Raw genomic sequence first — 12,878 nt, forward strand, 5'->3', positions numbered from 1 at the left:
GTGTGTGTGGCCAGCTCAGCCCACCAGGGGGCGGGGCTGGCTGGCATGTGGTGCTGGGGGACCGAACCGCGGTCCCTGATGCTTTGCTAAGCCTGTTCCAAGTAGGTGCTTCAGACCACTGAGCCGTCTCTCCAGCCCCTCACTTTTCTCTCTTAAACATTACTTGTCATAAGATTTGTTTAGAAACAAAAACTCAAGAACATGTAAAATTATAATTGAACTGGAGACTTTAAGTTGATTACTATAGAAAAACAAATTACAAAAAAAAAAAAGAAAGAAAGAAAAAGAAAAACAAATTACAAAAGCCTTCAAAGAAAAGCCATGTAAGTTGAGAAAATTTGACAATACAACTAGAGGTCCCCAGGAGTCACGTTTTATAAGAATAAACATGGCAGGGGGCCTGCCTCTTAGCTCAGTTGTTAAGTGGCTGCTTCAACAAAGTAATCAGGCTCAGGCTGCTGTGGTTCGACCCCACAACTCAAGCAAGCCAAACCTGCCCTGAAGGCATTCGCAGAAAAAAAAAAAAAAAAATCCTGGGGGGGGCTGGGAGATGGCTCAGTGGAATAAGCGCTTCCCTCATAAGTGCGCAAGGTCCTGAGGTCAATCCCCGGTTTCGCAAAAAAAACAACAAAAAACATCACATAACGAAGAATAAATTGGCAGATAATTCCTGAAGAGTTTCTACTTAGGACTCCTGATGTGGTAACAGGTCAGTGGATAGTAACATTAAATGAACTTGTATCAATCTTTTGGACTAAAAACTAATTTGGTCCACTGAGAAGTTTTGATTTGGCACTTAAGAGGACAATGATAAGCCTGTGAGACAGAATGGTAAAAGCTGGAAGCAGCCATAGGTCTGGGGTGAATGGGGTGGGGTGGAGGGCAGGTGTTCTGCAGTGCCCATGTGAGGCAGGACCCCATAATGCCTGAAAACATCTCTCACTTTCTGTCTCCACAGATGTGCTAGTGGGGTCCCTGCTGGGCACGACACTGGCCTACGTGTGCTACAGACAGTACTACCCTCCTCTCACGGATGCTGAGTGTCACAAACCTTTCCAAGACAGGCATGTGCTTCACGCTTCACAGAGGAAGCCTGGTGACTCTTGCTGTTTGGACATTTAAAAGCTGAGCCTGCCTTGGTGGAGAATGTCCACTAGTTTTCCTAAGAGAACTGTGTACAGACAAGAAGTACTGGGCTTCACACTCTTCCCCACCCCCCAAGGTACCAGGGCGGACACAGCCACACACTCTTCTACCTCGTTGGCAGCTATGCCACCTCCCGGGCAAGGATGTGAGCTGTTTAGTGGAGCTGAGGGTACTGCTCCACCAAGCCGCATCCCAGCAGCCAGTGCTTTCCAGTTGAATTTCAGTGCGGCTCCTGGAAGGCCATCTCTTAGAGACCTACTGTGTCCTGGGAGCTAGAGTTATTTACCAGACTTAATTTCTGCTTCTCATAATTTGACATCTTAAAAATCTAGGTCATGACTTTTGCTTCTGTTTACTTTCCCTGGTGAAAATTCCATAAAGCCTTCAATAGGAAAATGTCCAGTTCTGGCTAATTTACCACTGCTGTGTGTATCTTAATCTGAGTCCAGCCATCTAGTGTTGCTATTTTGAATAATATGAGCAAAGACAATTTTTGAACTAAGAAGAATATGGTTAAAAAAAAAGAAAATGGTGAAGTGTGGTTTCAATACCACCAACAAGTGATTGTTTCTATCTCCTCTGTCCTTGTGCTCACGAGCTCCTTGCCCAAATTCAACTCTGCCACCTAAGGCAGGAGAGAAAAAAACAGCTATCGTGTGGAGTATAAATTAATTCCTGTCTGCCCTTTATAGGACACCATAGGATCTTATAGTTTCCTTTCTTACATTTCAAAGCCATTTCTACGTACACCTTCCTATAACATCTTTAATGCATTACTTACCCTTCGGTAAGTGTGCCAGGCAATGAAATGGTGACTGTGTCTTGTGTCCTTTGGACACCATGGATGGCTGGAGAAGCACCAGCCTGCCCACCTGCCACAGGCAACACAACTGCAGTCACCCAGTCTGCTAGGTGATGTTCATACCTGCCAAGGGTCACTCCGCTCACCTGAAAGCTGCCAAACTTCACATTCAAAACTATCCCCACCTATGACAGTAAGAACAGTAGTAAAGAGGAAAAACTTGAATATTCTTTAACCAAAATTTATTTCCTAAGCTCATTTTAATAATATATGAGAAAATAGTTAACTATATTAATCCTTTCTGTGATACATGAGGCCAGGTACAAGTAGGCAACTGGTCAGTACAATTTTATTTCATTATTTACCAAAGTTTTAAATATACTCATGTAAAAAACAAACATTTCCAAAGTGCAAAGTATTAGAAAGCTAATCAGTGCTATTAATCTTTCCATGCAAACCACCTTTTGCTGAAATAAGCAGCACTAGTTACATCGCTAGGAATATAGACAAAATGATGCTGCACTGGAGTTTAAAATGAGGCTTGGCTAAGAGATTGCACATGGTCCAGGGGAAGCAGTGCAAATAACATCCAAGTAAATAAAGGGTTTCCCTCAGGCTTCCTACCCTGCTAATATAGCCATGCTTCTGTAGGTGGCTGGGTGACAGAAAAAGCATTTGCAGTTACCGCTTCTTACCACAAGGTAAGAAACTGCTTTTTGTTGTTGTTTAAGTCGGGGTCTCACTACATAGTTCAGGCTGGCCTTGAACTCACTGTGTGGCCTGAGCTGGCTTCAACCTCACAGTGATCCTCCCTGCTTGAACCCCCCAAGAGTCAGGATTACGGCCTGGCAGAACACGTCTCAGTACAGCGGCTCACCTAGCTCTTGGGGTCAGGCTGTCAATCTTTGGTTACAGGGATTCATTTCTTGGTTATCTTTTGGTTTACTCTGAAATAGTTTTGTTTTTTGTTTTTTTCAGGACTAGGGATTGAACTCAGGCCCTTGCACTTGCCAGGCAAGTGCTTATTCTACTGAGCCATCTCCCCAGCCCCGATAGTACTTATTCTGCTAATATGAAGAGTAAATGTAAAATTAAAAGACAGGAACTCAAGAAAGGATTTACCCTTAATATGTATTTCACTCAGCAGTTACATGATAAAGTAGTCCACATACTGTATTCATGTACCTGTGACATTTCGGAGGCTTACCCTTGGCATTAGTCCAAGCGCACAGTGAGGAAGACCAGGCTTAACCTGAACCCCACCCACTGAGACATCACCCTTTTTCCTTCATTGTTGTCCAAGAGATGACTTCAATGAATAGGACATATGCCTGCACTGGAGATCACAATACACACACACACACACACACACACACACCAGGCATTAAGCAAGGGCCAGTCAAAATTGGGAGGGAGCAAGACTCCCCTCAACAGACCTATCAAGATGACACGTGCTGATCCATGGGAAAGAAAATATCAACAGCAAAGGCAATGTCTTGGCAAGAATTAGGCCACAGCCAGGTTCTTTAAGGGAAACTGCACTTTGCTGGCTACATACGGACAGTGACTAGCTGCTGCCCCTTGGCCCCTGTAGGTACAGGTTACTCTTTCACAATAAGTAATTCCCCAGCTAAACCTCCTGCTCAAGTAGCATAGCCTCGGCCAAGGACATGTGAAATAAGCATTCTGGATCCCAGCGCCTAAGAAAGCAGCAGTGTTCACCTGTGTGTGCATCTGTGCATTTCTGGAGACTTGAGCCAGGGCCTCTGCACTGACCTAGAAAGGCCTCACTATGTTGGCATGCACTGGGCTCCAACTTGTGATCTTCCTGCCTCAGCAGGGCACCACCACTTCTGCCCTACAAAATAGCTTCAAAGAGAAATCACAACACATTCATCCTAGTGAAATGTCAGATGATTTAAATTTTTCACCATAAAGGCACCACTAAAAGATCTACAAACTAAGCATCCTGTAACAACTATTCATTTCCAATTCCTCACCACTACAGCTTTATCTTCAGCGTAAGAAGACAGGTTGTTAGTCGGCTATGGTGGCTTCTGTGATTCCGCACTCTGGGAGGCTGATGATGGAGGATCACAAGTTCATGCCCAGGCTGGGCCACTTCATGAGACCCTACATCAATATGAAACATAAAGGGCTGGTGTTGGGGCTCAGTGCAGAGGCCCTGGATTTGATCCTGATACTGGGGGGAAAAACAACTCATCAAATGACTAAGGGAACTCTAACCACTCTCCCAAGAGTCCCCCGCTGGGAATATGGGATGAAGGGCAGGTCTGTGCTACACAATACTGTGTTTTACCAAGATGTGAGTCCTACTCAGCCTTACAGTAGCTCACAGTTGTGAAGCAATGAGCAGCATCAGTGATTCCTAGGAAGAGTCTGTCAGTTGTAAGTAAAGGATCCTCTTAATAATCTTTCTTTATACAGTATACGCAGAAAAGAAATGCTATCTCAAAAAAATCACCCAAAGATCCTTCCCATATCTATTTAGACTTGGCCTTTGGTTCCAGAAAACCCTAGAAATGAGAACACCCTCAAATGTCTTGTTAGTCTCAATCATCTACTCCTAGGTTGGAACATTTTCTAGAGATTTATCATCACAGTCTTAGGGACCAACCACTCCTGGTTATGAAGAGGTTCACATGAAGCCAACGGTAAAAACTAAGAGCTGGGCATGGTGGCACAGGCTGTAATATCCCAGCACTCTTGGAGGCTGAGGTATTGCACATTCAAGCCCAGCCTGAGCTACTTATGACTTAGCAAGATTCTGCCTCAAAATTCAAAAATAAAAAAGAACTAGGAATGTAATTTAGCGTGAAGGCCCTGGGTTCAATACCCAGTAACACCCCCCAGGTGCTAGAGTCTTCCCTTGGGTTTTCTGCTCATTCCAAAAAGAAACATCAGTTTTCAAGACCTCAAAGATGAGGAAGTGGCAGGCAACATGCAGCCCACACGCATCTGAGGAGCAGGAAGGGTGGGAGAGGTCACCACGCAGGCACATCTGACAGCAGCCAGAACAGGCCAGGCCAGCACACACGCTCAGTGTTTCTAGTCTGTCTCAGGTGCTGACTGCCACCATGCTGACCCGCAGCAGATCGTGCCTAGTAAGGTTCTGAGATCAAATCCTAGAAGACAACAGATGTCACAGGACAAAACCTTCCTCTAAGTGTGTTACTCATTTCCCCCATCCCTTGGAAAATGAGTAACGGCCTGGATTTGGGTCACCGGCCACAGAAAGGTGTATTTACACAGAGCAGGAGGCTCCATGGTTCTCTATAACATGTTATGTAAGCACGATCCTGTGTGTGACACCAAATGCTTACATTAAGTAGCCAAAACAGGGCCCTTTTACTGTAAGGGCTGATCAAGGAAAATCCCCTGGGTTTGGTAGATTTCTTTGAGGACCAGCAACACTGTATCTTCAGATTCCCTGTAAGAGAAAAATGTACACTGAGGAATAACAACTAATCATTTTTGCTAGATACCTTACATATATTATTTAATTTAATCCACATAAGCACCTTGCAAGTTCAGTTTTTACTACTGAAAAAAACAGACTGAAATAATGTAACTGGTTGCGATGATCAGGTGACTTGGGGAAAAACTATGTGCCAGGTTTAGAATATGGGTGATGGGCCGGCCAAATAGCTCAGTGGATTAAAGTGCCTGCTTAGGCAGACACGGGCTGGAGGTTCAATCCCCGGGCCTGCAGTGCCAGCCCCACCACAAGTGTGCACTGAGATGGCAATTGAGACTGGGCATGGTGGCGCATGCCTGTAATCCCAGCTCTTCAGAGGCTGTAAACAGGAGAATCACTAAGAGTCTGATCTAAGTAGTGAGACCCTGGACACCCTGTAGACCTTTCCCTAAATACAGAAAATAAATAAACATTAAAGGCTATAAAATAAAAAGAATATGAGGGGCTGGGGAGATGGCTCAGTAGGATAAGCGCTTGACCAGCAAACGCAAGGATCTGAGTTCAATCCCCGGTTCCGCAAAAAAAAAAAAAAGAATATGAGTGCTCAGGCTCGGTGTCACTAGATGGTGAAGCACTTGCCTAGCATGCAGATCCTGGGTTTAAGCTGTAGCACGACCACCCAAAAAGAAAAAAGTAAATAACTAAAAATGATTAATTTCCAAGTTTTTTGTTTGTTTGATTTTTTTAAGTAGTACTGGGATTGAAACCAGGGCCTTCACACAAAGCTATATCCCCAACCCTTTTTAGCTTTTTTAAATTTGAGTGTCACAGAGTTGCTAAGTTACTCAAGCTAAGTTTGACCCTGTGATCCTCCTGCCTCCGTCTCCCAGCATGCTAGAATGACAGGAGTGCAGCAACTGACTTTGCTCCTTTGGTGGCAATGGAATTGACTCCACAGAGTTTGCTCTGGAGACATTAAAGAGCAAAGCCGGCCCATTACCTTCATTTTCAAAATCTTACTCATCTTTTGAAAAGACAGAATCCTATCATTCAGAACTCAAAAGACACAAAGTATAAAATGATGGCCTCTCCCTCCCACCTATTTCTCAGTTGCCAGTTTCCGTTTTCTCAAAACCAAGGTCAGTACCCTCCTGCATTTTCCAGACATTATTTGGTATACATACAAGCAATTCACTCTATCCTCAGTTCAACAGCAAGAAATTTGGCTTGCAAAGATAACATTCATTAATTAATAACTGCCTTGAGGCTCACACCCTCCTGCAAACCTGTGGTCATGCATCCTTTTGAAAACCTAAGGAAAACTAGGGTTTCTCTCCAGAAAAGATCACAAACATATACACAGCTGAAACTATACCAGAATCTCATCAGACTCATGAACTATCCCCACCTCCCCAAACTCTATACAGAGATCCCAGCATATGAAACTAACACCATGGTGGAACTATTTCTATCTTAGACATTAAACTGTATGAGCAAGCAAATTAAGGAACAGCATTTGAACATTTTCTTCCCATTTTGCAACGTTCAAGCAAGAAGGGCGAGTTGGGGGAAGAAAAAAGAAGAGAAAAATGGACACGAAGCTTTTGCAAAAGAAGGGTAAGGGTTGAAGGGAAGGGAAGGAAATGAAAAAAACAAAGCAAGATACATCATGTAGAGGTACAAATTTCGTACAGTGAATGTGATCACCGTGTTTCTAACATGTACCAATAAAATAAAAACATATACACATTAACTCACACATATACAAAACAGTGATAATCAGGAACTTCAAAACTTAAAGAAGAGCAGGTTTAGAAATGGTCTTTTTTTTTTTTTTTTTTAGGCTGGTCTTAAATTCATGGTGATCTTTCTGCCTCAGCAGGGCATAGGAGGGTCACTGTGAGACTGCCTGTACTACACAGTGAATTTAAGGCCAACCTGTACTACACAGCAAAACCCTGTCTCAAAATAAAATAAAATTTTAAAAAACAAACAAAAAAAAGAAACGTAAAAAGCCAAACTAGCAGAGAACTTTCTCAAAGAATATACTTTAGCCTCTTATGAAATTGCATTTGCTAACTGCACCTTGATTTTTGTAATGCATATCCTCTATTATATCTATCACATAATTTTCTCTTTTCAAAATTCAAATAGAAAAATTCCTCTCTGAACCTGAAAGCTTAGGTCAGGCAAGATAGCTCAACAAACTAAGCACCTGTTTAGGCAAGAGCAGGGACTGGGGTTCAATCCTCTGGTGCCACACCAGCCCCACTCCCAGGCACACTGAGCTGGCCACAGAGACTGGGCATGGTGATGCATGCCTATAATCCCAGTTCTGAGGAGACTGGAAACAGAAGGATCACTGTGAGTCTGAGCTGTGTAGTAAGACCCTGTACCAAATATATAAAGAAAAAGAAAAAAACCTGAAAGCTTATATTTTATTAAGCTGTATTTTTCCTAGCTGTATCATTTTCTTTACTTCAGTTTCTTCAGGGATTACATAGTATTGTAACATACAGAATTCAATAAGCAAAATGTATCCCCTTCTTAATCCATCACTTAACTGTTTAATACATAAATGCTTTCAAATGGGTTTCGTAAAGTATGTTCAGCAATAGCCAAGTATGGCCAGCCACACTTACAATCCCAACTATTTCAGAGACTGAGGCAGGGGAAAGACTGCAAGTTTGAGGCTAACCAGGACAACTTAGCAAGGTTATATCTCAATATAAAATCAAAGACTGGGTACCTAGCACACACAAAGCACCAAGTTCCATCCCCAGTATCGCCAAAAAGATAAAATAAAATAAAAAGCTCAGTAACATGTTTCAGTTCATTTATAAGCACCTAAAATGGTATCGTTAACTCCATGGTCTATTCAACTATAAAATCAAATGGTATTTTTAAAAAATCAAATAGTATTTAAACCAGCGTGCATTTGTGTGTGGGGCAGGGAGCTAGCACTAGGGATCAAACTGAGGGGATCACTCTGCACTGAGCACCATCTATAGGCCTCTTCTATTCTTTATTTTGTGCATCCTCTTTTCTCTGTATCAATTTTTTATGAAGCAAACAGAACCACACACCACCTACCAGTAGCAGAGATGACTCTGCAGAGCGAATAAGTACTCATTGAAGCTCTCAATGGGTTTTTCCTGCAGCACATAGTCGATGCGCCGGCCTCCATTAAGCAGGCCCACACTGATGCTCACAGGTGCCTCATCCTGTGCAGCTGAGGCCTCAGTGCTGCCATCTACAGGGAGGGGGACAGGAGGGCCATGTCAGAGCTGAGCAGCCTGAGGCTCAGCATCCTGTCACCCACCTATCAGTCCCTCACCCACACTTCTCAGCTGCTCTCACACCTCTTCCTCTCAACTCATCAGAGCGCTCAGTCACACTAGTACTGCCCAATCCCTTGTCTTTTTTTACTCAGCACAGCTCATTACCTGTACCTTTGAGAGCTCAGTCACTGTCTCAAGGTTAGAAACCAAAAGCAAGGACCAAGGAGATAGCTCAACAGCATAATCACCTGCCTGGCAAGCGTGAGGTCCTGAGTTCGGTCCCTGGTACCAAAAGGAAAACAAAAACAAAACAAAACAAAAAAAAAAAACCCAAAACCAAAAACAAACAAACAAACAAACAAAAACCTGGGGCTAGGGCAATTGCTCAGTGGCATAAGCACCTGCCTGGCAAACACAAAGCTGTAAGTTCAGTCCCTGGTACAAAAAAAAAAAAAAAACACTAAGGGCCTAAGGGCAAGCAAGAGACAGCTTTTCAGGAAACTGAAAACTAGATGGAACTGAGTGGAGTCCTCACTAGGAAAATAAAGCTGACCTGCAGAAGCTACTCCTCCTGTGAATGAATGCAAGATGGGTATAGGTTGGCTCTCGCAATCAGCTTCTTTTTCAAGCCTCATGATCAGCTTTCTTGGACATTTACCTCAGGCATCCTAAATAATTCATAACTATTAACAGGACAGAACTGCTCCACAGAGGGCAGCTGAGTTGGGACCCAAGGGACCAGGCCCTCACAGTAAGGTGGCAGGAGGCCCCAAGGCAGTAAGAGCCTCCTCTCCCAGCCTAAGGCACTGACCACTGGCCTTCTCTGAACTGGACTCAGCCTCTACTTCAACTTCTTCTGTGGTCTCTGCCACCTGTAAGGCAGGGTAAGGTGCTCTGGTGAAAGACTTCCAGGCCATCCGCAGTGACCCCAGCAAGTTGTTCTTCAGGTCCATACTCATCCTGGTCAGGCCCTCTCTCAGTTCTGCAACACATATAAACAGAACATGTTGTTGATTCACATGTCATGTAGGGTCCATCAGAGCAAGAAAGAATCAATGAGGTCCATTCAGGTTGTACCAGCTAAGGTCTAAAATGACCAAATTTCATACACAGACTTGCCTAAGTGCATCCGCTTCCTGCCTTTATGATGTGGGATCAGCATTGGCTCAAACTCCAATCCTGGAACTACCATTGGTTCAATCCGATAGGCCACAGGATCAAACTACACAGGAAAAATAATAGCTCTATTTTTCCCTGCTAAAGAAAGACAGTCTGAACAACTGTGCATCCTAGGCAAGAATAATATAAATCCATTCAAAAGCAAGTACAGCTGTTCTGCTCCATCAATTTCAGATCAACATGCTCATAACAGTAAGTTCTCTCACTGGGCATGGGAGATAGCTCAGTAGCATAGGCGCCTGCCTGGCAAATGTAAGGTCCTGAATTTAATCCATGATACAAATAAAAAATATCATAATAATAATAATAATAATAATAATAAGAAGAAGAAGAAGAAGAAGAAGAAGAAGAAGAAGAAGAAGAAATTCACTACTAGAGAATACTACAGAAGAAAGCAAATCTTTACCAACAGGCCCAATATTCAGGAAAAATCACATTTGAACAATGCTTACTGGATGATAAATATTGAAGAAACCTTTGCACGTTGGAAATTTGTAATTGGGATCAATTCTCTTTAGCCCTCGGACAGTAAGGAACATCCCAATTGGCGAGCCAAAGGCAAAAAATATTTCTGGTTTGTAGATGAGCCGGGGGTACTTTACAGACACCTGCAGGAAGAAAACATAAACAGCTCTCACTAATAGCAGAGGCACATCTGGTCCCACCTGCACCTGTGCGAAGGCAAGGGAATCAAGATGGTTACCTGCCCGATGCTGACATCCAAATACTCAGCCTTTCGAGTGTCATCTGTTCTGCTGCAGGTGGGGGGCTCAGACTCCCTGGGGAAGTTCATCCCCAGAGCTGATTGTATGCTTGGTTGACTAACATCCTGAAGAATAAAAAAAGACTTGAGTTATTATTTAGTAAAAACAGCCTAAAGATTACAATTTTGTCAGGGAGATGGCTCAGTAGAATAAGTGCTTCCCTGGCAAGCACAAGGGCCTGAGTTCAATCCCTGGTTCCGCCAAAAAAAAAAAAAGGTTACAGATTTTTACTGGTTTGAAAGGCTGCTTGTACCAAGTGTGGTAGCACACTTATAATCCCAGCACTTGGGAAGCTTAGGCAGGAGTTTGAGGTCACTTTGAACTACATAATGAATATTATGCCAGCCCAGCCTGAACCACACAATGAAACCCCATCTCAAAAAAAAAAAAGATGTTGGAGAAAGTTTTCTTAATTTTTTTTTTTATTTTTATGAGACAGGGTCTCACTATGCAGTTTAGGTTGGCCAATAACACACTTTGTTGCCTAAGCTGGCCTAGAACTCATAATGATCCTCCTGCCTCAGCCTCCCTTGCTAAGATTACAGGTATGTGCCACCACACCCAGCAAAGTTGTCAAATGATAACCAATTATTATAGGAAGAGTCCCTCATAAAACAAGATAAAGCTAGTGAAAACTATGGATGCCTTAAATTATGAATCCATATTCCCTATGTGCCTAAAATGATGAAAGCTGATACAGCCACTCAGACAGCAGCTGAAGTTTTAGACAGCCAGCATGAGAAAACAATGAGCACTGCAAGAAAAATGCTAAGCACTGCTTGGGAGCTCCACACAGGGCTGCACTCTGGCATCAGGAATAAACCACAGAATTGAAACTTAAAAAACTAAACTGCCTACAAAAAATCTTGGGGGCTGGCAACATAGCTCAGTGGACTAAAGCACCTGCTTAGGCAAGCACAGGGACTGCGGTTTGACCCCACGGCACCACAGCTGTGCCAGCCCGCTGCCAGGGTGGGTGGAACACACCACAGAGTTGGGCATAGTGGTGTACACCTATAATCCCAGTGCTGGGAAGGCTGAAAACAGGAGGAGCTGTGTAGTGAGACCCTGTAACAACCAAATAAGTTAAAAAAAAAAAAAAAAAGTTGGAAAAGAATTAACTACTTAAGATACACAAAGGAATCTGGTGGCCAGAAAAACAGTAGATGTACTGTTAAGACATAGATATTCCTTGAGAACATTATGTGAAATAGAGGAGCCAGCTACAAAAGACCAAGTATCAGAGGATCCCACTGACATGGAAATCCATAAAATAAGCAAATCCAGAGACAGCAGAGGTAGGTGCTGACAGTGGCTGAAGGCTGAGCTGCAGTCTGCAGACTGCTTTTGGGGGTGATGGAAATGTCCAGAAGTCACACAGTGGGAAGTAGTGCTCACGGAACTCTGTGGATAAAATAAAAATTACCCAAGTACACTCTTTAACAAGGTCATGATGCATGTGGTGAAAGTTGTGAAGGGCTAAGGAAGTAGTTCAGTGCTAAGGGCCTGGGTTGACTCCCCAGTACCAAAAGACAGGAAAAAAAAAAAAGAAAGAAAGTCAGCCAGCCACCCAGCCACTGAATAATAAGAATCCTGAGGCCTATGCATGGTGGCAAGTAGGCACACACTGCACTCCCAGCACTCAGAAAGCCAAGGCAGGATTGCTTCAAGTTTGAGGCTGGTCTGGCCTATATACCAAGACCCTTCCAAAAAAAAAAAAAAATCATGTGGAAGTAAGACTTCTGAAGTTAGTAACATTTTAAAGATATGGATAAAGAAAATGTACTTAAGAGCTGAGAGTTCAGCAGGTCAGCCTGTAAGGTCAGCCTGGGTTACACAGCAAGTTCAAACCCAGTCTGCATTAGAGCAAAACTTTGTCTCAAAAAACCTAAAAAGAAATGTACTTAATGCCTAAGAGTCAGAGATAACTTCCAAAACTATCTAGTAAGCTACCTATGGGGCACACACCTGCAGGGCACCTCCTCAGGAGCTGAGTCTGAGGTAGTCTCAGAAATATGTAAGACCTGTCTCAAAAATAAAACAAAATACTGTAGTCCCTGCTGTTCTGTGGTTCGCCTTTCACTGACTCACTGTTTCACGGGTTTTCAAAAAATATTAATCTAATTATTTATCGTAGATTTTTCACTATTTTGCAGGATTTTGCAATACCAAACAGTATACGTATGTTGTTAAAATTACATAGGTTTATGAGTTTAGAAAATGGTCATGAACATTAGAAGTGTTTTTAAAAGTGTGGGAAAGGGGGC

General features: G+C 43.1%; 2 protein-coding genes across 6 annotated transcripts in view; one reads left to right on the plus strand and one right to left on the minus strand.

Moving 5' to 3' along the window:
- The window catches only part of Plpp5 (phospholipid phosphatase 5), a 4,744-nt gene extending 2,763 nt beyond the window's left edge, over positions 1–1,981 (plus strand). For both annotated transcript variants that reach the window (XM_004637251.2, XM_023721970.1), the window contains exon 7: positions 959–1,981. In XM_004637251.2, the coding sequence (XP_004637308.1) occupies positions 959–1,122 (164 nt within the window). In that variant the 3' untranslated portion in view covers positions 1,123–1,981. The remainder of the gene's footprint in view (positions 1–958) is intronic.
- A 702-nt stretch (positions 1,982–2,683) lies between these two features.
- Ddhd2 (DDHD domain containing 2) overlaps positions 2,684–12,878 on the minus strand; it is a 27,663-nt gene continuing 17,468 nt past the window's right edge. For 3 of the 4 annotated variants that reach the window (XM_023721966.1, XM_023721968.1, XM_023721967.1), the window contains exons 12-17: positions 10,551–10,676; positions 10,300–10,455; positions 9,788–9,890; positions 9,480–9,650; positions 8,481–8,640; positions 4,742–5,399 (exon numbers count right to left, since the gene is read on the minus strand). In XM_023721966.1, the coding sequence (XP_023577734.1) occupies positions 5,318–5,399; positions 8,481–8,640; positions 9,480–9,650; positions 9,788–9,890; positions 10,300–10,455; positions 10,551–10,676 (798 nt within the window). In that variant the 3' untranslated portion in view covers positions 4,742–5,317. Of the gene's footprint in view, positions 2,896–4,741; positions 5,400–8,480; positions 8,641–9,479; positions 9,651–9,787; positions 9,891–10,299; positions 10,456–10,550; positions 10,677–12,878 lie in introns of those variants that run through there. The other variant, XM_004637252.2, reaches the window with a different exon arrangement.

The sequence above is a fragment of the Octodon degus genome, unplaced genomic scaffold (genome assembly GCF_000260255.1).
Source record: "Octodon degus isolate 3935 unplaced genomic scaffold, OctDeg1.0 scaffold00088, whole genome shotgun sequence".
NCBI classification, from domain to species: Eukaryota; Metazoa; Chordata; class Mammalia; order Rodentia; family Octodontidae; genus Octodon; species Octodon degus.